Below are 25,083 nucleotides of genomic sequence, written 5' to 3'. Positions count from 1 at the left end.
CGCCTGCAGGAGGGGACACCTCCTACTGACCCCCATCCCCTCGGTGAGCGTCCTTGAAAGTGGGAGTCCAGGCACCCCAAAGAAGGGCTACCGCGCCGCCGATCTGCCACTCCTCCCCGGGAAGCGGGAAGCCGCCAGGTTGAGCCTCGGTGCGTCCGGGTAAAGGCTGCTTGGGGAGTCGGCGCTTGGCCCGCCCGGTCTGACCACAAGCTCAACCTCCGCAGCCCAGGCTGAGGCCAGCCCCAGCGGACTTGAAGGCCTGGGCTTGCCAAGGAGGTCCAAGGGGCTTGGGGTGACACCGCCCCCTTTCCTGCCCCCGGGAAAACCTCCTCTCCAGATCTTCAGCTTCCACCTGGTTCCAGCACCCACTGGGTGTCAGGCCCACCCATCCCCCTTGCTCTCAGCAGCCCCACAGGGCAGCTGGTGCCTACCCCAGGTGGGAGAGCGGAGGCTGCCGGGACAGCGCCCTGGGCATTGCCCTCTTTTAAGCCCGGCTCCGGAGTCCCCCGACCTGGAGGCAGGGGCTCGAGGTGCTTCCACCTTCTGGGGCTCCCTTCCCTGAGGCCCCCCAGCCAAGGCAGGGAGGATGTCCCGCTCTGATGAGAATCTGCATTTAGGAGAAAATGTAACAGTGATTTAGGGGGGAAAGTAACAGTGATTTATAGCTTAAAGCAAGGAGATTGCAAAGAGCCTTTTTTTTTCTTTAAGATTTATGTATTTATGCATACACAACTGGGGTGCAGGCCAGAGGTGGGGGGGGTAAGAGGATTCACCAGAGAGAGTGGGGAGCCGAACAGGCAGATCCACTAAGTCCACTGCTGAGGGGAGCAGCGGGGAGACAGGAGAGGTTGCAGGGCCATGTAGTCACCTCCCCGCCTGCCTGGGGTGGAACTCCTACGCAGCACCAAGGAGGGCGAGGTCTGTTTTTGTTTTTTTTTTCTTTTTTGGGGGAGGGGGGGGTCTGTTTTTTTATAAAACTTTTTTTAAATGAATTTGAATGGCACAGGAATAACTGCATTTCTTTTGACTTCAAGAAATATTTGTCCAGCTTTAGATAAGACTTCCTCACAAGTCCTGACCTCTCCTGTTCATCAATTTGGGGGGAAACTGCCAGAATTTTTTTTAAGTGCATATTCATTTTACACTACTTTTAGGTTTGCAGAAAAATTGTGGTGACACACCAAGGGTCCCCAAATTCCTCTCTGCTGTTGTTGACCATCAATTTGGGGGGAAACTGCCAGAATTTTTTTAAGTGCATATTCATTTTACACTACTTTTAGGTTTGTAGAAAAATTGTGGTGACACACCAAGGGTCCCCAAATTCCTCTCTGCTGTTGTTGACCTTCACAGCTCCTGTTCAAAACCAAACACTAACACAAGTTTGTTACTATTAACCAAACTCCAGACTTGATTTGAATTTCATGAGTTTTCCCATTAGCGTGGTGTCCTCTCTGTTCCAGACCCTGCATTCCTGCTAGCCGTGATACCTCTTTAGTCTTCCCAGCTGTTTTAAAAATTCCTCTTACTTACACAGACATGCGGATAACACAGGGTAGTCTAAGTGTGTGTGCATGTGTAAAACAGTGTCTGAAAATTCTAGAAACATCAGGGACACTTTTATTTTTGAATAACCTATTGGTTGGATTTGGAAATAATAAGCTCACTATTTTTCTCCAACCTCTAGACACCTTTTCAGGGGAATATAAAACCGTGTATTCAATCATTTGCCCAGAAAGAAAATGGAAATGGCAACAAAGAAATTTCCCTACAGAGCAACAAGCTATTTTTCCTAACCTGTCAGGTTTTGGGGACACTCAGTATAGAGTTGTTTCAGACTGTGCTTTTGAGAGTTTCACTGCAGATTTTAATTTTGAACTCATCCATGCTGCACATAGAGCTCTAGTTTCCTTTTTCCATCCTCGGTAGTACTTTATAGTATGATGAAGAGGTAGGCTTCCCCCCCACCTTTTTTTTTTTTAAAGATTAATTTATTTGTACATACAGAACTGGGATACAGGCCAGAGGCTCAGGGGCGGCGAGAGGATTCACCAGGGACAGTGGGGAGCAGAACAGGCGGATGGACGAAGTCCACTGCCGAGGGGAGCAGCGGGTGGGTCAGGAGAGGTCTGCCACACCATGTGGTCACCTCTGGGGCAGGCGGGGATCGAACTCATGTTGAAGTGGCTTTAGCTTCTTAGTGTAGTGCTTTAACCCGCTGCGCCACCAGGGAGGGCCGGCTTTTTCCCTTTTTATTCCTGTTCCTGTTGATGGATTTTTGTTTCCAGTGTTTTGCTAATTCAGACAATGTGCTCTGGGGTCTTCCTGGGGGCGTCTCCTGGCCTGTGCTTTTCTATGGGGGAGATGGGGTTGATGGGACAGTCATGAGCACATGAATCCTGGGAGCAGGCTACTGCCTTTGCTCCATGTCTGGAAATTCCTGGCCCCTGGACTAGCTCTCTGCCTCAAGTTCTCAGTCTTTTAAGTGGGGATGATGACCATTGTTGAATTGGAAGAGATGCTGGTTTCACATTGTTTTAGCTACTATTTTTGCTGCTAATCCAGAGAGCAAATTTATCTTTGAGAGTTTTTTTTAATACCCATGAGCAATTTTGGAAGTTCGACTAATGGGTATTAGGGGGAAGTATGAGTCCAGAGGGTCACTGACAGCTGAGGGGCACTTGTGTGGACCTGGGGAAATCCTGCAGGAGTTCCCCTTTAGGTGACTCTTGTTTCTTCCATTTGCTAGAGAAGGAAACCAAAACTTATAGCAAGGCCAGCAAGTTGCTCAGGGTTGGCTACATGCTAAGTCTGGGCTGTGAGAAACTTCGATTCCCAGGGAAATGAATTCTGGGTCCCACACACCTTACATCTGTGACCTGAGCACTGAAGTCTCTTGGAGCAAAATGACATTAAGACAGGAAGGCAAAATGACATTAAGACAGTTAGCACCAGCAGGTGCTCAGGAAGCACAGAAATCAAGCATCAGAACGAGGCTATGCCCTGCCTGGCACATTCCTTTGTCTTGCCCACCCCAGTGGAATGTCCGGCAGCCTACCTCACAGCCAAAGCTGGAAAAGCTTGGGACCACATGGCAGCCCCAGAAATGGCTCTCCGCGCCTTGCAGTGTCCAGGTCCTTAATTTTCCTAGTTAAAAAATAAAACAAGGCCCTCCCTGGTGGCGCAGCGGGTTAAAGCACAGCACTAAGAAGCTAAAGCCGCATCTGCATGAGTTCGATCCCCGCCTGCCCTGGAGCTGACCCACAGGGTGCGGCAGACCTCTCCTGACCCGCCCGCTGCTCCCCTCAGCAGTGTACTTCATCAGTCAGCCTGTTCTGCTCCCCACTCTGTCTCTGGTGAAGCCTCTCGCCACCCTTGAGCCTCTGGCCTGTACCCCAGTTCTGTATGCACAAATAAATAAATCTTTAAAAAATAAAAATAAAACAAAGCAACATTCAGTGCCAATCAGCAACTGACTTTACCTATGACAATTTTTTTAAAAGATATATTCATTTATGCATACAGAACTGGGGTACAGGCCGGAGGTGCAAGGGTGGCGAGAGGATTCACCAGAGACAGAGTGGGGAGCAGAACAGACCTGACTGGTGAAACACACTGCTGAGGGGAGCAGCGGGAGGGTCAGGAGAGTTCTGCTGCTCCCTGTGGGTCAGCCCTGGGGTGGGGATCGAACTCATGCTGAAGCGGCCACAGCTTGGCTGAGCTTCATGGTGCAGTGCTCCAACCCGTGTGCCACCAGGGAGGACCCACCTATGGCATTTTTTTCTAATTCCCCACCACCACTTTCTCTGTGTCCCCTGGAGTCCCCCACCTCTACCTCAGAGCCCAGAGCCCTCCGAATATTTGTTGATGTGCAGATTTCTGCAGGTGGTTTTACATTAGCGAATTATGTAAACCTGCTATGTAAATGTACCTTGGACTTTTTTAATTAAAAAAAAGTTACTTTAATTATAGGAAAATTATAGGAACCCTCCCTGGACTTATCACCTTGATTTGACAGTTAATTGTTTTTTGAAGTAGCAGATGTCATAACAGCTCCCCACTACATCCCTCGGGTGCACACCCAAAGCCGTCATAATTCTGTGCTCCTGTCTTGAGACTGTAAAAGAAGAATTCTTCATGGCATCTCATTCGCAGAGCAAATTCAGATTTCTGCAGCGTGGCGGGGATGAAGCCCGCTGCCTGCGGCTCCCCGCGTGCTGTCTCTGGGGCCCCCAGCTGCTAGGAGGCCCGGGCTGGGGCAGCAGTCTGACTCCGTGCCCTGGAGACTGGCATTAGGAGCAGCTTCCCTGGGCGCCTTGGTCTGTGCTCACGTTGCCGCTGCAGCTGGTGTCCCGGGCTCCCGCCCCTTCACCTGGCATGGCTCTGCCTCTCTGGGCTTGTGTGGCTGCTGCGAGGCCTTAAGCTGAGACGGCCAGGGGGTGTGACCCGTGTCAGGTGTGTGCACTGGACCCTCTTGGCCACCCCTACGGATGCTGCTCCTTGAGCACCTGCTGTGTACGTGATTCACACATCTGACACATCTATGTAGCCCCTACTGTGTGCCAGGCAATGCTCTAAGTGTGTACCAAGTCCCTGCCCTCACGGAACCCCCTTCCAGCACAGGTGCAATACTTTAAGGGGCATAAAGTTGGGGGGCTGCCCTCCCTGACTTTCCCCTGACGCACAGTTGGGAGAGGAAGTAGTGTGCTTTGGATGAGGTGTGGGGTTCAGTGAGCAGGTCCGTGAGGTTCCCTCTGAGGAAAGTTTTAGCTGCGTTCCCCTTTCAGCCACACGCGAGTTTCCAGGACAGTGCAGGCTCCATTAGAAAAGGACAGCTTCACTAGGAAGAGGAGAAGGCACAGGGAGGCCCCTCCACAGTCCCAGGAGAGCTGCATTTTACCAGTACAGAAATTGTACCAGAACATTCTTTTGGAGAGGGGTTCCTTCCTTTGTGGAATTATTACCTATTGCTAAGTGAATTACTTCTAGGGTGCGACCAGTTTGATCTGTAAGAACAGGCAATTCTCTAAAATGGTCCTCCATCTCCATACCCCTAGCTCTAGTCCAGGACAACGGCTGCTTCTTGTAGCCTTTGTATGACTGACGAGTTCATGCCCCTTACCTCAGCCAGGTTTGCGGGCTTTTCAATTCTGTAGCTGGTTTAATGTTAGTCATCTCCCCTCTCAGTTCCAGTTTCTGGTCCTGTGACACCTCCATCCCGAACTTCCTACTCCAGCCTCCCTTAAGAGGCTGGGCATTGGTGGGCTTAGTGGTGGGGTCAGTGAAGAGGAATGGGCACTTCCGGTGGGGCCCCCCACTCTGGGCATTACACCTCCAGGGGTAGACCTGAATAGGTGACTTGATATCTGAACCAGGAAGAGCAGGTGACCGTTGGCATATGGGCAGGAGCTGGGGATCCCTGCCCCAGAGGGCTAGAAGAGCCTCAAAATAGGGTCAGTGGGTGGGGCTAGAGACCCCAGCCCCAAGCAGCCTCTACTGCTGGGTCACCCTGAAATGTGGCCTGCACCCGCCCTATAGGATTCAGGGCCTGGCTGCCGGCTTCCTGCCTTTGTACCACCTCAGGACTTTTCTGGAGAAAGATAAAAGCTGGCTCACTGGAGTTCTGGCAGCAACCAGCATAGAGGGCAAAGAAAGGCCGCCCTCGTTTTCCCTTCCCCCACCCCCCTGCAAAGATGGGGGGTAGGTAGTATACAGGTTCCACCTTTGAGCAACTCACTGCAACTTCTGCAAAATGAGGCTGCAAACGTCCACTTGTGGTGACAGGGTAACTGCAAGAGCGTGACCCTCCTCGTGAGAACCCACATCCACACCTGTGAGCCTAAGGCAAGTGAAAGCCCCCTGTGCTTCATTTTCCTCCAATGTAAAATGGACTTAGCCATTCTGGCCAAGCAAGGAAACATTTAGAAAATGCCAGGTGTATGTCCGATAACTGTCATCCCTGATCCCACCATAGGTGATCTCTGGGGACTGACTCCTTTCTTTCACTTTGCAGAACAATCTGCAGGTTCTTCCATGTGACAGTCTGAAGCAGAATCTCGTTCCTTTTTGTGACCATGTAATATTCCACACTGGTTATAACACTACTTTGAACAAGTCATACATTTTTTTTTTCTAAAGATTTTATTTATTTATGCATACAGAACTGGGTTACAGACCAGAGAGAATTCACCAGAGATAGAGCGGGGAGCAGAACAGGCAGATCAATGAAGTACACTGCTGAGGGGAGCAGCGGGCGGGTCACAAGAGGTCTGCTGTGCCATGTGGGTCACCTCCGGGGCAGGGTATTGAACTCACACTGAAGGTCTGTGGCCAGCTTCCCAGTGCTGCGTACCAACCCTCTGTGCCTCCGGGGAGGGCACTGAACACGCATTTTCAATCCTTCGGGTCCACTGACTGGTCGCATGGTAACTCCTTACCCTTTCGAGAAACTCCAGGCTAGTGTCTAAAGCAGCTGCATCCTTTTACAGCCCCACAAGAAATGTAGGTGCTTCCCAGTTCTCCCCTCTCCTGGCCAACACTGCTTTCTCTTTCTTCTGGTTAGCTCTGGCATCTTCTGGGGGTGGGCACCGCCATACTGCTCTCCCGGCGACTGATGAAGTGCAGGAGGCCTCCCTGTGTTCGCTGGCCATCTGGCTGGCCGTCTTTCTTGGAGAACTCCATTCAGTCTTTACACATTTTTAAGTGGGGTGGTCTTTCCATCACCGACTTGCAGTGGACAAGGCAGACCAGCTCCTGACTCATTAGGGCCCAAATAGTAATAAAGAGTGAAGGAGGGAGAACCAGAAAGCAAGGCTTTGATGTCAAGGGCAGGGCCGATGTTTGAGTGTACGGCCAGCTTTCAGGGGACCAAGGTCCTCTCTTAGACCTCTGGCCAACATGTGTGATGACACTGGTTTACAGAAGGTCAGAAGCCCAAGTCCTGCAGTTCAGACGCGGCTCAGATTGAAGACAAAGCTGCTGTAGATTCTTGGCTAGCCCTAGCTAGACAGAGGGTACTTTTGATCATATGCTCAACTGAACCCACTTAAGACCACATGTCTTCATATTTAATACTATGATAATCATTTCTTAAACATTTTTTGTATAGAAGAACTGGGGTGCAGGCCAGAAGTGCAGGGCATGAAAGGATTCACCAGAGACAGAGTGGGGAGCAGAACAGGCAGATCTACTGAAATCCACTGCTGAGGGGAGCAGCGGGTGAGACAGGAGAGGTCTGCTGCGCCATGTGGGTCAGCTCCCTGGCCGGGATCAAATTCAGGCCTCAGAAGAGATAGTGCTGAGACTTAACCCTAGGCCACCAGGGAGGCCCCTAAGGTCACCATTTTATTTAAAGGTTTTTGTTTCTTTGTTTTTTTAATGACTGCAACACTTACCAGCAAAGCTATAACAGAATCACTAACAGTTCATTCCTGGTGGCCTTAAAATCCTATAGATGATCCCTTTCATTCCAGTATTTAAACCATTTCTATCAACAATTATACATGATCATGCATGTCACTGTCATTCTTAGCATATCTTTTCTGTATAGTTAGGGATATCTACGACCTGCTTCCCAACTATAAGCAACATGAAAAACTTGGCAACCAACTGAAATAAAAACAAAAACAGTGGAATTTAAATTTTTCTAGAAACAACTGATGATAAATGACAGTATTAAACCATGTCTAATTTTAAGATATTTAAACTCATTTCCTTATTCTTTTTCCATTCCCTTTACACATCTTTTTTGGAAACTTTTATAGTTGTTTTTTATGGAAGAAACCAGTTAAAATCAGACTTTATCCGTACATATTATCAAAATAGGCAAATATTAAATAAAAAATTATGAAGACTTTATTATTAGAGCAATTAAGCAAAATGTTACATTTTCTACTTAGGAAGATGCTTTTAACTAGTCTACTTCCTCTTCAGTAGAAATTGTTTAAATAAACAAGGCATAATTTTATAATAGCCTGCTGTATTGACATATGGCAAAAATTCCTGAGTTCCAAGATGATTAAAGATTGAAGAGAGATAAATCAGAAAGAGAGCGCGGGAGCAGAGAGCACGAGAGTCAGCAAGAGTGAGCACTGAGCACTGCTAAGTAAAGTCCTCACAGCTCACCACCCCCCCACACCCCCCTCCCACCCCGTGTTTGCAAGGTCTGACCCTATTGTTTCTCCAGCACCAACTTCCTCTGCTTATTCTTGCTCCCTCCAGCCTAATGACAGCCCTCCTTCCTGTTCTTTAGACACTTAGGCATGATCCAACCCCAGGGCCTTGGCACTTTTCTAGAAGGCTCTTCCAGTATGCAAGTGGTTCCTTCTCTGCTCACACTCATTGCTCCATTGTGTCCTCAGGGAAGACTCGTGTCCTGTCCTCACCATCTGAAAATCACACTCATGCCCCATCTCTATCCCCTTCCCTGTTTTATCAAATGGTGTTAAGGGCCCTCCCTGTTGGTGCAAGGGGTTAAAGCACAGCACTGTGAAGCTCTCCGCAGCTCTACAGCATGAATTCGATCCCCAGCCTGGAGGGAGGTGATTCACAGGGCGCAGCAGACCTCTCCTGTCTCGCCCACTGCTCCCATCAGCAGTGCATTTCAGTCAATCCACCTGTTCTGCTCCCCACTCTGTCTCTGGTGAATCCTCTCACCCCCCAGCATCTCTGGCCTGTACCCCAGTTTTCTGTGTGCGTAAGTAAATAAATCTTTAACCAAAATTATGCTAAGTGCTGTGCCTTCCACAGGCGACCTGGTGAGCCTCCCCTGGACGTGGGCCGGGTCCCTTGGCTGGGCCATGCCTTGGAGTTTGGAAGAGATGCTGCCAGCTTCCTCACTAGGATGAAAGAGAAGCATGGTGACATCTTTACCGTAAGTACCTCTTGTACCTCCAGCAGCTGGGCCTGTCATCCCTGGTGTTTACTGGCTCCTCCAACATCTGTATAGACGAACCTGCCCATCTGTCATCATGAGGTGCTTCAATCAACTCCCGGCCCTCTGGCTGTCCCACTACACAGCCGACGCTTAGCCAACACCCGCCCCTCCTTATCCCACTGGCATCTCTCCGCCTTGCGCTGCATCATTCAGTAGCGACCTAATGCTCATGTGTCCATGCGCCTCTGTCCATCTGTCCGACCTCTATCTAGCCTGTGCGTCCATTCATCGAGCACCCATTCTCCCGCCTGTCAACTCAGTTGGCTGCGTCCTTCCACCCTCCGTCGGCTCACCATCCACTCATGTACTCCGTTTTCATCAAACCTCCACCTGCTCACTCATAGTCTAACTTGAACTGCCTGTCCCTCCTTTGGCCATCATTGTGCTCCTTTGTCACCTGAATGTATCCGGTGTTCTTGCACTCACGTAACTAACATCTGTCCCACGTCCATCCATATGTTCAGTTTCCACCAACCCCGTTCTTCCACTTATGCACCTACTTTTCCAAACGTCTGTCACTACCCACCTAAGGTTCAGTCATCTACCGGCTCTATCTGCCAGTCAGTAAATGGGACTGAAGTTCCAGCCCTTTATTCAAGTTGGTGTCCCTGGTAACTAACCCCCTAAAGTGCTTTCCCAAAGTTAATATCATTAGTATCAAAAGAGAAACCCTCCTCACTTACAACACTTATGGAATCCCATGGCTTTGGGAAGCTGGGAGATGGGATCCTGGATGAGTCCAGCATATATAAGGAATATATTTTGATCTTCCAAGTGACAGATGCACATTTCCTGTGAATCACAATATCACAGACACACCCAGCATCCACCTGTGCTCCCTTGTGTGGGCCGGCTCCTGGCTGCTAAACTATTTAAACTACGCAGAGAACCACAGCAAGCGTCAAAGAGTAGGGTGGTTCCAGAAAACCCTGAATTCCTGTCCTGGCTTTGCCTCTGCTTAGCCATGTGGGCACATTATGTGCCTTTGTGAAGCCTCACTGTTCAGCGTATCTGGACAGAGACTGCTCCCTACCTCACAGGTGGTCGTGCGGGTAGGTGAGAGATCATTGTCCTTCTACGCCTGCTGGGCCCGGTACCTAGCGGGGGAGAGGCCCAGGACCCCCGCGCGCGGTCATTCTTCACTGTTCCCCTGACTCCATCCCCACCGACTTCGCACAGGTGCTGGTGGGGGGCAGGTATGTCACGGTCCTCCTGGACCCACACTCCTATGACACTGTGGTGTGGGAGCCGCGCACCAAGCTGGACTTCCACGCCTATGCCGTCTTCCTCATGGAGCGCATCTTTGACGTGCTGCTTCCACACTACAGCCCTGGCGACGAGAAGGCCAAGATGAAGCCGTGAGTAGCTGAAGGTGACGCCCGGGGCAGGCAGGCTTCTTCTGCGTAGCCGAGCCCCAGGCACTAGAGCTGTCGCCACCGCAGTGTCCGATGAGGACAGCTTGTTTAAAGAAAATAAAATGAAATAAAAACAACCCAACGAAGTGGGCAGAAGAAGAGCTCCTGACTTTCAAGGGGCAGCTCTGATGTTAGCAGGAAAGACCAGGGTTCCAGACAGCCAGTCACGCACTCAAATTCACATCCCAGCTTCGTGGCTTTGGGCAAATCACTTCCTGGGCGAGAGGCAGGTCGCTTTCTGCTCTGCTCCACTTGCAGAATGGGTGTCAAAGGGTGACACAGAGTTGCTGAAAGATGATTGTGCTGAGCACAGCAAATGGTAGCTCTTGTGTGGACGGCGACAGTATACTGTCACCTCATGGAAGCCAGGCTCCCGGGGGAGGAGCCCTGAGGGAGGGTACTTCCCTCAGTTGCATTCTCACCCAGCGTTGTTCCTGCTCAGGACTCTGCTCCACAGAGACCTCCAGGCGCTGACAGAGGCCATGTACACCAACCTCCGCGCTGTCCTGCTGGGTGACGCCACGGAGGCGGGCGGTGGCTGGCAGGAGATGGGGCTCCTGGATTTCTCCTACAGCCTCCTGCTCAGGTGAGCCCGAGCAGCCCCTCTCTCCTGAGGGGAGCTGCAGGATCCCCTTCACGTTACTCTAGTCTCATCTTTCCACACATCCTCAGAGAGCCCTTTCCTGACAGGCTTAGTGCGGGGCTTCACTCCCTTCCTGGTGGAGCCCTGTGGTGTTTGTGACCGTGTCCCCTGGCGCCACCTAGAGGGCACGAGTGTGCTCGCACCCTGAGGGTCTCGGTCGGCTCTGCCTGATGTTGGTGTGGTGCAGTCGCCCAAGGGGCCCTCACGGCCACTGGAGACTTCGTGAGCTTCTTGGGTTTGGGTTTATTTTTGGCTTGTTTTTCATTGCCTATGTTTGGTAGAAGTATGTGTACAGGAAAGAAACAGTGCAAGCAGGATGACAAACGTTGACCATGTCACATAGACCACAGGGCCCCGCGGACACTGGGCCGCCCGGCCAGCTCACGTCATCCCTGGGAGGCAACTCCCTGTTGTTTCAGGATGAAAAAGCATCCGAGTTTTGTATGTATTTCCCCAAAACTTGATAGGTCAGTTCAGTATGTTGTTAGGAAAACGCCACTGACCAGATAAAACCAGTGGGCCGAGTCAGGTCTGCGCCTTCCAGTGCTGGCTGTGGGAACGGCGACCTCCCTCTGGGGGTGAGGGGCCCAGGGCCTTCCTTTTGGGGGGGCAGAGGCTCCAGTAGGGCCTTTGGGTTAGACTGTGAGGAGAGCTGCTTCCAGCAGTTCTGAAGGAAGGATCGCTTCCTCCTGGTCCTGAGGGAGAGGCAGGTCACAAGCAGTCCATCTGGGGACGGGCCGGGAGTGGGGTGCAGGGGAGGGACATCAGCCCGCCTGGCTCAGCAGGGAACCATGGTGCTCAGCGTCCTCAGGACTAAGTTATCCAGTAAATTCTAGTTATCCATCTATCCCTCATCCCTCTACCCACCCACATTCCCGGCTACACATCTGTCTGTCTGTCCACCCTCCTGACTGTGCATCTAGCCACCTACCCTTCTGTCTGTCTGTCCTTCCACCCATCCGTCCAGCCACCCACCCCTCCACCATCATTATCCTTCCATCCATTCATATCCATCCATCCACCATCCACCCACCATCTATTCACCCACCATCCATGCATCAACCCGACATTCACTGCAGCTCTACACTGCCCTTGCACTGTGGAGATGCCAAGAAGACTGGACAGGCCCACTCCTTCTTCTTGAGAAAATCCCTCTCCTGGGGCAGTCAGGGTGAGATTTGCTCCGCAGGAACAGATCAGGGCTTCAGTGACCTCTCTCTGCACAGGCCCCAGTCCCTCTCCCAACACGGAAAAAGTGAAAACCTGTGGTTTCCCTCCGGGACTGAGGCCAGTGGGGCTGGGCCCCTGGAGCCTTCAAAAGTGGCTGCTGGCAAAAACATTCTTTGGGAACATTCCGTGTGTGCCTGTACATGTGAGTGTGTGGGTGGGCGTCGCAGCAAGGGAGCACACTGGCTCCTGTGTCTCGCCCTTGCTCCCTGCCCTCTCCTGTTCAGATCCCGAGGGCCCCTCAGGTCAACCTTCTCGCCATTGCCCCTTGTCCTGCCCTGCCCTGTACTGTGTGCCCTGCCAGCTCCCCACCTGCTCGGCCTGTCGCCTCGCACGCCAGCTCCAGCCCTGGTCAGGCCCCTGATTCTGGCTGTGGCTGCAGCCAGATCTCACCCAGCGGGCCTCTGCCCGATGCTGCCTCCTCCGGGGAGCCTGCCTTGACTGCTCTTCCTGCCCCCCACCCCTCCCTCTGTGCTACCTCCTCTGTGCAGCCTCATACCTCCTTGCTGCTCTTCATCACCCCACGGCCTCCCTGGCTTCACGTGCTGGCACCGGCTCTCCTGCTGCCTTGCACTCCCTCCCTCTGGTCTCTCCGTGTTGACTTCTGTCCCTCTGGTTTCCACTTCACAGCGAGTGAGCACCCCCTCTCACCCCTCCATGTTCCACTTTCTGTTTCTTGTACCTCCTGGTACCAGCTGATGCCAGCTCATGCCCTCGTATCGCTCACCTACTGTCAGTCCCCCGGGCGCGGCTGGACTCCCCACTCAGGGCAGACTGGGGCTCGGAATAGGAAAAGCAAGAGGGAAGCAAAGCCAGGTGCTGCCATGGGGTTGGGCCAGGTTTGGTCAGGGGCCCTGACCTGCTGTTTGCTGCCCCAGAGCTGGCTACCTGACCCTCTACGGAGTCGAGGCCCTGCCACGTACTCCCCAGAGCCAGGCCCAGGACCGCGCACACTCGGCCGACGTCTTCCACACCTTCCGCCAGCTCGACCTGCTGCTCCCCAAGCTGGCGCGTGGCTCCCTGTCTGCGGGTAAGCACCCTGGGGGCACAGGTGGGTGGGGGGAGAGATGGAGGGGACGGAGAAGGGGCCCAAGTTCAAGGGAAGGGCCACGGGCCCTGGGAGGAAGGACACTGCCCGGCCCTGGGCCAGTAAGACCCCGTCTCTGGGGCTGGGCAAGTGGAGGGAACAGGGCTGAGCCAAGTCGAAGGCTCTTGGTGGGGTCTTGGATTCAGGACTTCTGGGGTGGGCGCTGGGAAGTGTGTGCTCATTTTTGTGTTTTAAGATTTTTTAAAGTTGTTTGCCAGTAGTTCATGCTGGTTGTAAGAAATTCAAGCAATACAGAATATTCAGAAGAAATGATAAGAGTACTTTACTCTTCCTCCACCCCCACCTCGCCACTCCCCTTCACAGAGGTAGCCTTTACTGTTAGGTTGGAGGATGTCCTGGCAGCGCCTTCTCTGAAGACACACACTCACACACACACAGTCGTGTGCTTTTCTAAATATTATTTTCTAATTTTTAAAAGATTTATTTATTTATGCATATAGGACTGGGGTACAGGCTAGCGATGCAGAAGCGGTGAGGATTCACCAGAAACAGAGTGGGGGGCAGAACAGGCCAACTGACAAAGCACACTGCTGAGGGGAGCAGCCGGCGGGTCAGGAGAGGTCTGCTGCGCCATGCGGGTCACCTCCGGGGTGGGATAGAACTAAAGTGGCTTTAGCTTCTTAGTGCTGTGCTTTAACCTGCTGTGCTACCAGGGAGGGCCTTTGTTTTCTATTTTTAAGGGTTGGCTTTTCTTTTCTGACTGAGGAATAATTTGTATACAAGGAAGCACATAAGTCCTAAATGTGTGCTTTTAGGCAAAGATATTTCATGCTGCTTCCCAGCTAATACCCACCCTCTAGAGGTATCTGCTGAATGGGTTGTTTTGACCTTAGATTAATTTTACTTGTTCTTGAATGTCCTGTGAATAGAATCATATAGTGTGTACCCTTTTGTGTCTGTTTTCTTTCACTCATCTTCATATTTGTGAGATTCATTCAGGTTGTCTTGTATCGCAATGGTCTGTTATTTTTCACTGCGGTATAATATTTCATCAGGGGACTATAGTCATACATTGCATAAAGACTTTTCAGTCCATAATGGACAGGCTAGGTGTACAATACATTGTACCATCTGGGTCTGTGGGTTTCCCTTTTATGATGGTCACAAGATGAACTTGCCCAACAACAAATTTCTCAGACCGTATCCTTGTCATTAAGCAATATGTGACTGTATAATACAATTTCTCCTTTCCCCAGTTTGGGCCTGACATGAACATCTTTTCCTCTGTTTTTGGTCCACCTGTGTCCTCACGTCTCTTAGTTATCAGGCCTGTGCTTATGTAACCTTGAAGTACCCCTGGAGGATTTGTTCTGCATGAGTTTTCACTGAACTTGGTCTCCAGAACATGTCAACCACAACTTATGAAAACCCTCCTGAGAAGGCATTCAGTCTCTGCAAATAGCTTCTGCCTGATTCGTTACGCAGGGATCACCAGTACCCACGGGCTGCACTGTCCCCTGGTTCACTGTGCCACAACCTCCCTGCAGAGAAGAACCCCACGGGGCCCTGCCCCAGTATACAAATCCTAGTCCTACCCTGGTCCATATGAGTCAAATCTCCAGGAAGGACTGTGAACTGCCTGTTGGATAAGCCGTGTGTCCTGGTGTCAGACCCTTGCAACAAGAATCCCCACTCGGCTACTCCCTGCCGGCGATCTTAGCTGAGTCCTGAGACTTCTTTTGGCCCCAGGTCCTTGCTGTGCAGGAGTGTCTAAACTGAAGAACAGCAGGAGCTTCCTAGAGGTGGCCATCAGGATCAAAGGAGGAAATACGAGAAGAACACTGTTAGTGGGACACTTTCTATGTGCCAGCGAGCAGGCTGAGAGTTGTTTCTTGAAGGGCTCAGAATAGCTCATCCTCTCTTTTCTTTTATTTATATGATGAAACAAACCTTGAATGCATTTGACTGCTTAAATGCCGCACTAATGTGTCCTGCTTCTGGTAGGCAGGTCCTGTCAAGCATCTCGGAGGGCTGCTCTACAGAGATGACAACATGCACCAGGAGCATGTCTGTGTACGTGAAAAAAGTTATGAAAAAAAGACTTTCTTTCCTATTTGCATGTGGTGTTTTTTAAACCTCGCATAGCTGTCTGCATATTCTTCCCTGTAGTACAAATATTTTCTAGAGGCATTGGCCAATGCAATTAAATAAGAGAAATTGTCACTGATATAATACTGGGTAAGGAAAACAAAAATTCTATACTATATTTGGAAAGCCCCAGAAAATCAATGGCAAAAGGAATTCAGAGTGGAAAGAATCTAGCAAAGTGGACAGGTAGAAAATTAACAAATTTTGGGCCCTCCCTGGTGGCGCAATGGGTTAAAGCGCAGCACTACGAAGCTCTCTGCAGCCACTGCAGCATGAGTTCAATCCCCAGGCCAGGGGGGTGGCCATGGGCAGTAGGCCTCTCCTGAGTCTTCCGCTGTCCCTCTCAGCAGTTTCCTTTGTCGATCTGCCTGTTCTGCTCCCCGCTCTACCTCTGGTGAATCCTCTCACCCCGGGGCCTCTAGCCTATACCCCAGTTTTTGTGTTCATGAATGGATAAATTAAAACAAAAAAAAAAAAAACGAAAAAGAACAAATTCAGCTGACTTTCTTGCCTTTGCTATCTGTTGTTAGCCCTCCTCTCTCATAGATTTCTGTAATTGTTTTCTTGTGTGTGTGTGTGTGTGTAATATAGTATTTCCTTGCTCTTACATCGCTTTTATCATCTGCTGATTTTATTTTTCTTTGACAGCTTCCTAGAAGTGGGCTTGTCGGATCAAAGGGCAGACCCATTAACATTTTTATTGCCTACTGTGCATCTTGTCCAAGCCATGGAGGAGTTCCTCTGGCTCCCCGTGCAGCTCCCTCCCCACCAGATGTTATCGGTCTTTCCACTTGTTTGCCAATCTGATGGGCAAAGGAGGGTAATTTGTTTTAATTTGCATTTTCCCACAACCTTGTCCGACATGCAGTTATCAGCCTTTAAATCCTTGTCAGTCTAATGGACAAAAAAGGGCCTTTGGCTTACGGGCTTTTCCCTGACAGCCGTGATGAAACTTCTTTTTGTTTCAGCCATTTTTTCCCAAAGATTGATTTATTTATGCATGCAGAACTGTGGTACAGATCAGATGTGTGGGAGTGAAAGGGGCTGAGAGGAGTCACCAGGGACAGAATCGGGAGCCGAGCAGGTAGATGGACGAAGTACACTGCTGAGGGGAGCAGCAAGCGAGGTCTGCTGTGCCATGTGGGTCACCTCCAGGGCTGGGGAATCAAACTCGTGCCACAATGGCTGTGATAGCTTCACAGCACTGTGCTTTAATCTGTTGTGCCACCAGGGTTGGCCTACAGGCTTTTTTTTTTTTTTTTTAAGATTTATTTACTGGCCCTCCCAGGTGGCGCAGTGGGTTAAAGCACAGCACTAAGAAGCTTAAGCCACTTCCGCATGAGTTCGATCCCCGCCTGCCCCGGGAGGTGACCCCATGGCGCGGCAGACCTCTCCTGACCCGCCCGCTGCTCCCCTCAGCAGTGTGCTTCGTCCATCTGCCTGTTCTGCTGCCCACTCTGTCTCTGGGGAATCCTCTCACCCCCTTGCACCTCTGGCCTGTACCCCAGTTCTGTATGATAAATAAATAAATCTTTAAAAAAATAATTAAAAAATAATGTGTTAGTTCACTGTTTACCCCGCTTAGTGGGCATGGAGGAGATCTTATTGTGAATCTGACTTGCATTTCTCTAATGATTAATAATGTTTGGCATTTAGCAGCCATTTTTTATTGGCCATTTGTATATCATTTATGGAGACATGTTTGTTCAAGTTCTTTGAACATTTTTTTAAAATTGGGTTGTTTTGCTGTTGCTGTGTTCTAGGCTTCCTTTATATATTCAGCCTACTGGGCTCTTATCAGATATATGATTTGCAAACCCGTCCTCCCATTCTGTCTGTTTATTTCACATTGCATTGCTTTATAAAGTCATCCCTGAAAGTTGCACTTACAGCAATGGCCAAGACCTGCAGTTGCGCTGTCAGGCCTCAGAGAATGCCAGTCACCGCAAAGTCCGGGTTCAGCTCCCATTTGAGGGAGCTGTCGCCTCACTGCCATGGATTCCGCCCTCCCTGCACCCACACTCCTGCTCGAGGTATCCACAGGCAGGGCCTCCTGAGAGGTCTGGCCAGCCAAGGCTCAGGTGGGGGACCTGGGCATCCTGGGGGGACTGTTCAGTGCCTGAAAAATTGGGCAGCAGGAAAATAATGTTTTTCGGGGGCTCACTGCTTTACATTGAGAAGCGTGTCGCCCGAAAAGCTGTTAGGAGACTGAGGAGAAAGCACACAGGGCATGTTATTTGGAAATGTCACTAATATTCTTAGGACAAATAAGCTGAGCTTGGGTTGAGCACGCTGTCAGACACCCTGGTTGTGTGTGGGGTGAGACCTCTGGGTGGGGGATCCTTTGGAAGCACAGCTTGGTGGTTCAAAAGTCAATGCTGTGGTTTCTAGTACTTGGAATTCGTCACCCAGGGCAACTTCCACTTTCCCCGAGTGGTTCTGGAAAAAGCGAATTTTGCAGGCTCTCCCTGGTGGCGCAGTGGGTTAAAGCACCACATTATGAAACTCTACGAGTTCCACCCCCAGTCGGGGAGCTGACCCACATGGCATGGCGACCTCTCCTGACCCACCCGCTGCTCCCCTCAGCAGTGTACTTCATCAGTCGGCCTGTTCTGCTCCCCACTTTGCCTCTGGTGACTCCTCTCACCCACCACACCTCTGGCCTGTACCCCAGTTCTGTAAGCATAAATAAACAAATCCTTAAAAAAAAAAGCAGATCTTGCATTTGTAAGTAGGTATTATACACGCAAGCACAGCATCAGCCTGACCGTTGGCACCATAAGCCACAAGTGTCCACATCTCTCCTGGCCTTGGGCCACACGTCTGGGTCTGTAAGGACAGAGCCAGCTCCAGCTGCCTGTCCTGAGGCCACGCACGTGGCTATCTGCGTCCTGGTGATTGAGACCCAGTGACCTTGAGCCCGCTGCCCTTCAGAGATGCCTGTGGCCCCTCCACAGCGATAGACGTTTCTTACTAACACGCTAACCTTGGCAAAGCCAGAGGTTCCCCACAAACAGCTGGACTCTCAGCCTCCGCAGGCCTCAGCTCCTGGCCCGGCTGCCGGCCTTCTCCTCAGGCCGAGGGGGTGTCTGTGGGGCTGCGTAGCGGCCATCCCATGTAGCTCGAGTTCCCCACGAGCTCTCACTGATGCTTCTCTCTCATGGGCTTGCCCTGGAGGTCATGGACACCCCAGAGCAGCCTGCCCCTCCTGATGACCCCTGCTGTCTCTGGGGTCTCCCGAGTGAAGCCGTGTTGAGTCCCCTCCTGCCATAAAGAGGCACGGTGCAATCCACACGTGTCTACTGAGCAGGGGCTGAGTCAGGTGCCGGGACTTGGGCGACTAAGCCAGACAAAGCTGGCTCCGCTTTCAGGGCGGAGAGGTCACAGGCTGCCAGCATAAAATGGTTCTACTGGGGTCTCCTGGTGGAGGGGCCACCTGTAACCCCGCCTCTGTGCTCTGTCCCTGCAGGGGATAAGGACCGCGTGTGCAGGGCCAAGGGCCGCCTGTGGAAGCTGCTGGCCCCAGCCAAGCTGGCCACCCGGGCACACAGGAGCAGCTGGCTGGACAGCTACCTGCTGCACCTGCAGGAGATGGGCGTGTCGGAGGAGATGCAGGCGCGGGCGCTGGTGCTGCAGCTCTGGGCCACCCAGGTGGGCGCGGGGCACCGGCGGCCCCTGCGGGTGCACCGTGTGGGCGTGCGTCTGAGTGTGTGCGTGCACGTGTGGCCAGGGTCCATCTGTGCGTGTGGGCGTGCATCGCCCGGCCCAGGAGTTTCCAGCAGCCAGCAGCAGCATGGCCAGGATGACCCTTGCAATGCTCATTTTTAAATTTACAAAAAATGCCAACCTACAGAAAAGCATATGGAGGCCTGCGTGAACGCATGGGACACTTCACCTTGGCATCTCAAACGTTCACAATTTACCATTTTTGCTTGCTCTTTCTCCCTCTCTCTCCTACTGTGATTTTTTTAAAGATAATATAATCGTTTATTTTTCCATCATGTTGTGCCTTTTTCCATCTCAGTTGTAATCCCCGTGGGCTTCCCATCACCAAATCATCCGTGCGCCATCACCAGAGTGCAGACTGTGATTATTTTATTGAGCCATGTGAAACTAGCGACAGACACCATGCCTCTTTACCCCTAATCACACCGGCAGGCATTTCCTCGGGTCAAGAATATTCTCCTAGCTGACCGCAGTGAGGCCATCAGACTCGGGACAGACCCGAGATGTGGGCTCGTGGCCTGAGGCTCCTCCTGATGTCCCTGTAGCCGGTCGCCTCAGTATCGCCCTTTAGGGTCTGGTCCAGTGCGTGATCAACCGTACATTTAGTCCTTCTGCCTTGTTAGTTTTTTTTTAACATGGGACCGACTCTGTGCCTTTGAAGATCCTGGCATTAAAATGTGCAGACCAGATTACAACTGAGACGAAAAAGAAAGTACAAAATGATGTAAAGGTAAACTATTATATTTAAAAAAAGTTGTGCAGACCAGCATTTTGGCCTTGTTCGGACGTTCCACCAAGACCCTGCTCCACGGCTGCTTCTGTCGCTTGTTGCAAAGACCCTGTTGCTGATGTTTTAGCTGGAGTGGAGGAGGGCGTGCAGCAGAAGTCAAGGATCAGTACAAGGTGATGGTGCAGGGCGGTGCAGAGAGGGATTATGGGGGTCTTTGCTGGTCAGGACGGTGAGGACCTCTCTGAGGAGGAGATGCATGCGGCCTGGAAGACAGGAAGGAGCTAGTTCTGGGGACTCGGGGAAGATGTGGGGCTTGCAGTATTCCAGGCAGAGGAAACAGCGTTCCTTGGAATGGCTGTCAGCGAGCAGTAGAGATGTCGTTGCAGCATGAGGAGAGGAAGTGAGACAGGACAGAGATCTCCTGCAGGTCCGGCAGTAAGGGCTTGGGGTCTTTCTCTGGGCAGCGAGAGCCTTGCCAGGGTCCAAGCACAAGTGGGACAGGGTCTGAGGGCCAAGGGCGGAAGCAGGAGCACGGACGGGGAAGCAGGCCCCGGGGAAGCCATATGGCAGATAGACAATGGAAACAGGGACAGTCTCACCACCGGCTTGGTGGCTTGGTGGCGGACCGGTGCCGGGGAGAGAGAGCAGGTGTGAGGAGGCTGGTCCCAGGCCTGGTCCCGCCCGAGGCCTCGCTTCTCTTGGCTCTACCTGAGTCACGGCAGTTGCCAGGCTGGCGTTTCTGGGTAATTCCTCTCCCATCGACTGGAACTTATTTTTAGTTTTCTGTCAGATCCATTAACTGTCCTTGCAGGCAGAGGTTGGCAAAGGGCAGGAGCTGGGTTTAATTAGCAGTTAGGGCCCCGTTAGGGCCTAATAACATATTTATGGGCAGAAACTTGGAGCTCCAAACTGTCCCCAGAAATGACCCTTCAGCATATCTGGACACGGGCCCGGGGGTGCAAGTGGAAAAACATCTAGGGTACAGCTGTGGGAGTGGGGGGGGGTGGGAGCTGGAGGGCATCGTCTGAGGCCAAGTCATTGGCAGTGTCCAGGATGCTGGTAGGTGGGGAGACCGCTCGGAGCCTGAGTCCAGAGAGCGGCCGACACCTGGAGTCTTCACAAGGCTCTGTCACCTGGCTCTGAATCCTGATCTTGCCATTTCCTGGCAAGATCCTTTTAGTCCTTTAGCCTTAACTTTCCTGTGCTCGGTTTACTCAAGACGCCATGGTGGGGATTAAAAAGAAGTGGGACAAGCGAGATCCCTAACCGTGCTTGGCAGACCTCCCGACTCAACGATGCCCTCAGTGAAGACTGAATGAGGGCCCCGTGCCAGGCTGCACCCCGGAGTGGGGATAGAGCATGAGCCAGAGAGGACCCTGCCCCTTGCAGAACTGACATTCTCACAGCAGAAGACAATCAGTAAATAAATCATCAGTCACGTGTTGCTTAACAAGGTGTTTGGCAACAGCAGGCTATGAAGAAGGTGGTGCCCCCCCCCCGGGCTGCACCTTACAAGCGTGTGCAGGGGCTGGGCCAGCTAAGCTTGTGAGTTACATGCTAGGATGGACACACAGCGATGAAACCGCCTAGACACGCATTCCCCAGAAGGCATCCTGGCCATCAAGTGATGCGTGATGGCATATAAAATATGTTAGAGAGTACTATGGAGAGTTACCAAAGCAGGGAGGGAATAGCAGAGGGAGTGGGGAAGGGCTACTTTATGCTGGGTGGCCAAGGAAGGCCTCAGGAAGGGGACATCGAGCAGAAACTGGGTGGAAGTGAGGGAGCGAATCTTGTCAATAGATCAGCTGAGGGTGGCGCTACAGGGTGGCAGCAGGTGCAAAGACCCTGAGGTAGGGCTGAGCGTACAGGCAGGAAGGTAACAGCGCCAGACCACGCAGGGCTAGGGGAGGACTCTGGCCTTTACTCTGAGATGGCCCCGTTGAGGGCTCTGGGCAGAGAAGTAACGAGGTCCTCCCTCTGCTTGAGAGGCACTGCTGAGAAGAGACTGCGGTGGGGGGAGTGGAGGCAGTGAGGCCAGGGAAGAGGCCACTGCCATATCCGGGCAAGGGAGGGTGGCGCTGGGTGAGGGAGGGAACAGAAGGGCAACATCCGGGACCCACTTCCAGGTAGAGCCCTGGACATGCGGCTAGGTGGGGAATTGGGAGAGGCTTCATCAGAGACTCCGAGAGGCTTCGTCAGATGACTCCAGGTTGGTCCCGAGCAGCAGGGAAGAGAAAGTTGCCTTGAACAGACAGAGAAGGCGGTGGAAGAAGAAAGTGTTTGGGGACAAAATCAGGAGTTTGTTTCTGGGCGTGTGAGTTTAAGGGGAGGGTAGGGTGGGACCCTGGAACAAAGAAGAGTTAAGTTCTGGGCTGGAGAGCTGCCAGGGTGGAGATGGCCGTGAGCCAGCTGACATCACGGGGAGAGTAAATGGACACAGCCTGAGCCCTGGGCCTCTCCCCAAGTCCCCACCCTCTGGCTTTTCCTAGTGTTAACATCTTGCTTAACAGCTGCACATTTATCAAAACCAATAAATTAGCATGGGTAATTGCTATCAATTAGAAGGCCATACTTGATTCAGATTTCCCCACTAAGGTGCTATTTGTCTTCCAGGACACCACAGGGCTCTTAGATTTTTTGTTTTTGTTTTTTTAAATTCCCTTAAACACTATTTTAATTGTAAAAAATGAAAAGAAATAGAACTGGGCTCTCTCATCCCTCAGTTCTTTCTTCTCTGGTGGCTCTGGAAGCCCCAGGCCAGGGTGGGGGCCACCAGGAGCCCTGACAATTTGGCAGCGCACGTGGGGAGCCTCCTGTCCCACAAATTCATTTCCACAGATGCCACGTGGGAGGCGTGTTGGCCAGTCCCATGTCCGGGGCGCCCACACTGGCTGAGGGGCCAGGAGGGTCACATGGCCCCACTGGAGATCTGGAGGGGTGAGTCAGCTCCAGAAGACGCTCATGGACTTAGAGTGAGGTGGAGGTAGTTCTGGGAAGCAAAATCAGGTGCTGTTACCCAAAGGTCTTGGAGTGGGCCAGGGGAGGTTGGGGTTCAGGGGTCGCCCTTGTGGGGAAGAGGCCACAAGATGGCGCACGCGAGTCTGGCGCACCGCGCGCCCCCTGGAGGCCAGCACCTCCACCCACAGGAAAGGTCGACCCGACACGCGCGGCGGAGCGCTTGGAACACCGCGCAGTGGAGCCACTGAGGTTCCATTGAAACAGCTGCTGAGGCAATCTCCCCGGGAGGAAGCGCTCCCTTGAGTAGTGAGCTCAGGGCTTCTGATGGCCATTGGGTGCGCGCGCACACACACTCGCTTCTCTGCAGCGAGGTGAGGGCGGTCTTTGTCCCCTCCCTAACGTGCCACGCCTTTTCCTGAAAGCAGAGAACCAAGGGACCTCCTACTTTGTCATTAATGAGCGGTAGCCCCCATCCGAGCATCCAGCATCCGGCAGGATGAAATGGCCCCGGTACTGAGTTAACCCAAAGCTGAATTATTTATCACCTCCATCCCCCGGCTATTTAAGTGATGGACAGCAGGTGACCTTGCTTATCTCCACCAGGCTGGAGCAGGTGCTGGGGAAATCACAGTCGGATTCTCACCTGTTCTCAAAACTGGGTGAGCTAGTAGGAAGGAGGGGGAGCCCACCTCTGAGCCCCCCACATGAGGCTCACTGGTGAGGGGTTCAGGGGCCTTGGGGCCACCCCATTTGACCAAGGGGGAGATTCTGAGACCCAATGAGGGGATTGACTTGTTCATCATCGCAGAACGTGGGGAACTGGGACATGAACACCCTTTGCCCTGCTCCAGTCCAGGACTTCCAGGGCCATCTCCCGGGTCCCAGGCACAGGGGCTAGGCAGTGGGTCGGGACTAGCAAATGCTTCATTTTCCTTTTCTTGAGTAAGAGGTGCCACGCTGCTTCATGGGTAGTTGGACAGGAAATGTGGCACCACCTTGGCCTTGACCTCACAGAGGCTAAAGAAAAGGTCAGAAACAGCCTCACTGTCCTTCATGCACTGGTGCATTTTTACTCTCTTCTACCATCATTTTTTTTCTGTGATGAAACCATGGCATTTTAAAAGTCTCCATCTTTATTTTACTGACTGCAGCGTTTCCCCCGATTACTGGAGATCACTGTAGAAGTCATTTACCTTGTGTCACGTAACAATAGTGCATCCATGTAAGAGGAACTCCTTTTAGAGGGACGGAGGCGGAAAGCCCTGCTCCAGCCTCTGCGCTCCCAGTGTCTGCCCAGAGGCAGCCTCCATCACCAGCTTCTTCTGTCTCCTTCTAGAGACGTGATCTGTGCTTTTTGGTGAAAAGCCCTCTCAGCACACACAACAGTTCTAGCGGTCCCCCTCCCTGCTACCACCCCCTCCCCTCCACCCTCTTGGGGTCTGCCAGCGCCTGCTGGGTACCATCCCCATCAGCAAACACAGGAAGGACCGGCTTATTTTTAACAACTCCCTTTATCATCATCTTATAAATGACGATGGATCGTTATTTCTCTCATTGATCCTGATAGATCTGGAGGTTGCTTCCCGTCCCTGGCTGTTATATCAGCACTTCGGTAAACATCCTTGTGCAAATGTCCTTTTGTCTGCGTGTAATTGTGTCCACGACAGAATGACTGGGCAAACATTTCATGACTCATAGTCCATATTACGACTGGATAATCGTCACGATAGACAAAAATCTGCCCTAAACCAGGGCTCCCGGCTTTCCGCCCAGCTAAGGGCACTCCATATACATTTTAGCCACATGCTGACTGCCCGAGTGTTAAAATGTTCTGCCAAGGCACAAGTCTTAGAGGAAGAAATTCCATCCATTTTCTTTATAATTTCACTTTTGGAAAAAAATAAGCTAATTTCACTGTTGGGAGTTTGAAGTTATTTTTGTTCAAGAAACTGATAGCCATCACAGTCATCTGTGATTACTGCTACTTTGCTTTCTCCACACCTAAGGTGTATATATCTGAAGGCAAATAGTCAGATGTGGTGGCAATTTGCTATGGTGATGTAGTACCCACAGAAACTCACTGATGAGAGCTTAACTCACACATCTGTTAGTCCACTGGCAGTCAGCTGTGGAGACCAACTCTGGACAGCTCAGGACAAGGCCAAATCTGAGCTGTAAACAGCTCAACTCTGCTGTTCAACCTCCTCCAAGTTCAGGTAGGCGAGCCAGACAAGTAGGAAAACGCACACACAC

The 25,083-nt window shown here is 51.8% G+C and overlaps 1 protein-coding gene across 1 annotated transcript in view; it reads left to right on the top strand.

The window, feature by feature from the left end:
* Positions 1 to 25,083, top strand: part of PTGIS (prostaglandin I2 (prostacyclin) synthase) — a 43,095-nt gene that overhangs the window by 9,830 nt on the left and 8,182 nt on the right. The window contains exons 2-6 of the mRNA XM_004687047.2: positions 8,746 to 8,869; positions 10,112 to 10,290; positions 10,790 to 10,933; positions 13,096 to 13,247; positions 18,883 to 19,064. Coding sequence (XP_004687104.1) covers positions 8,746 to 8,869; positions 10,112 to 10,290; positions 10,790 to 10,933; positions 13,096 to 13,247; positions 18,883 to 19,064 — 781 coding nt within the window. The remainder of the gene's footprint in view (positions 1 to 8,745; positions 8,870 to 10,111; positions 10,291 to 10,789; positions 10,934 to 13,095; positions 13,248 to 18,882; positions 19,065 to 25,083) is intronic.

Source organism: Condylura cristata, unplaced genomic scaffold (genome assembly GCF_000260355.1).
Source record: "Condylura cristata isolate star-nosed mole 26May11 unplaced genomic scaffold, ConCri1.0 scaffold00022, whole genome shotgun sequence".
In the NCBI taxonomy this organism is placed as follows: domain Eukaryota; kingdom Metazoa; phylum Chordata; class Mammalia; order Eulipotyphla; family Talpidae; genus Condylura; species Condylura cristata.
This window is presented reverse-complemented; position numbering and strand designations above follow the sequence as displayed.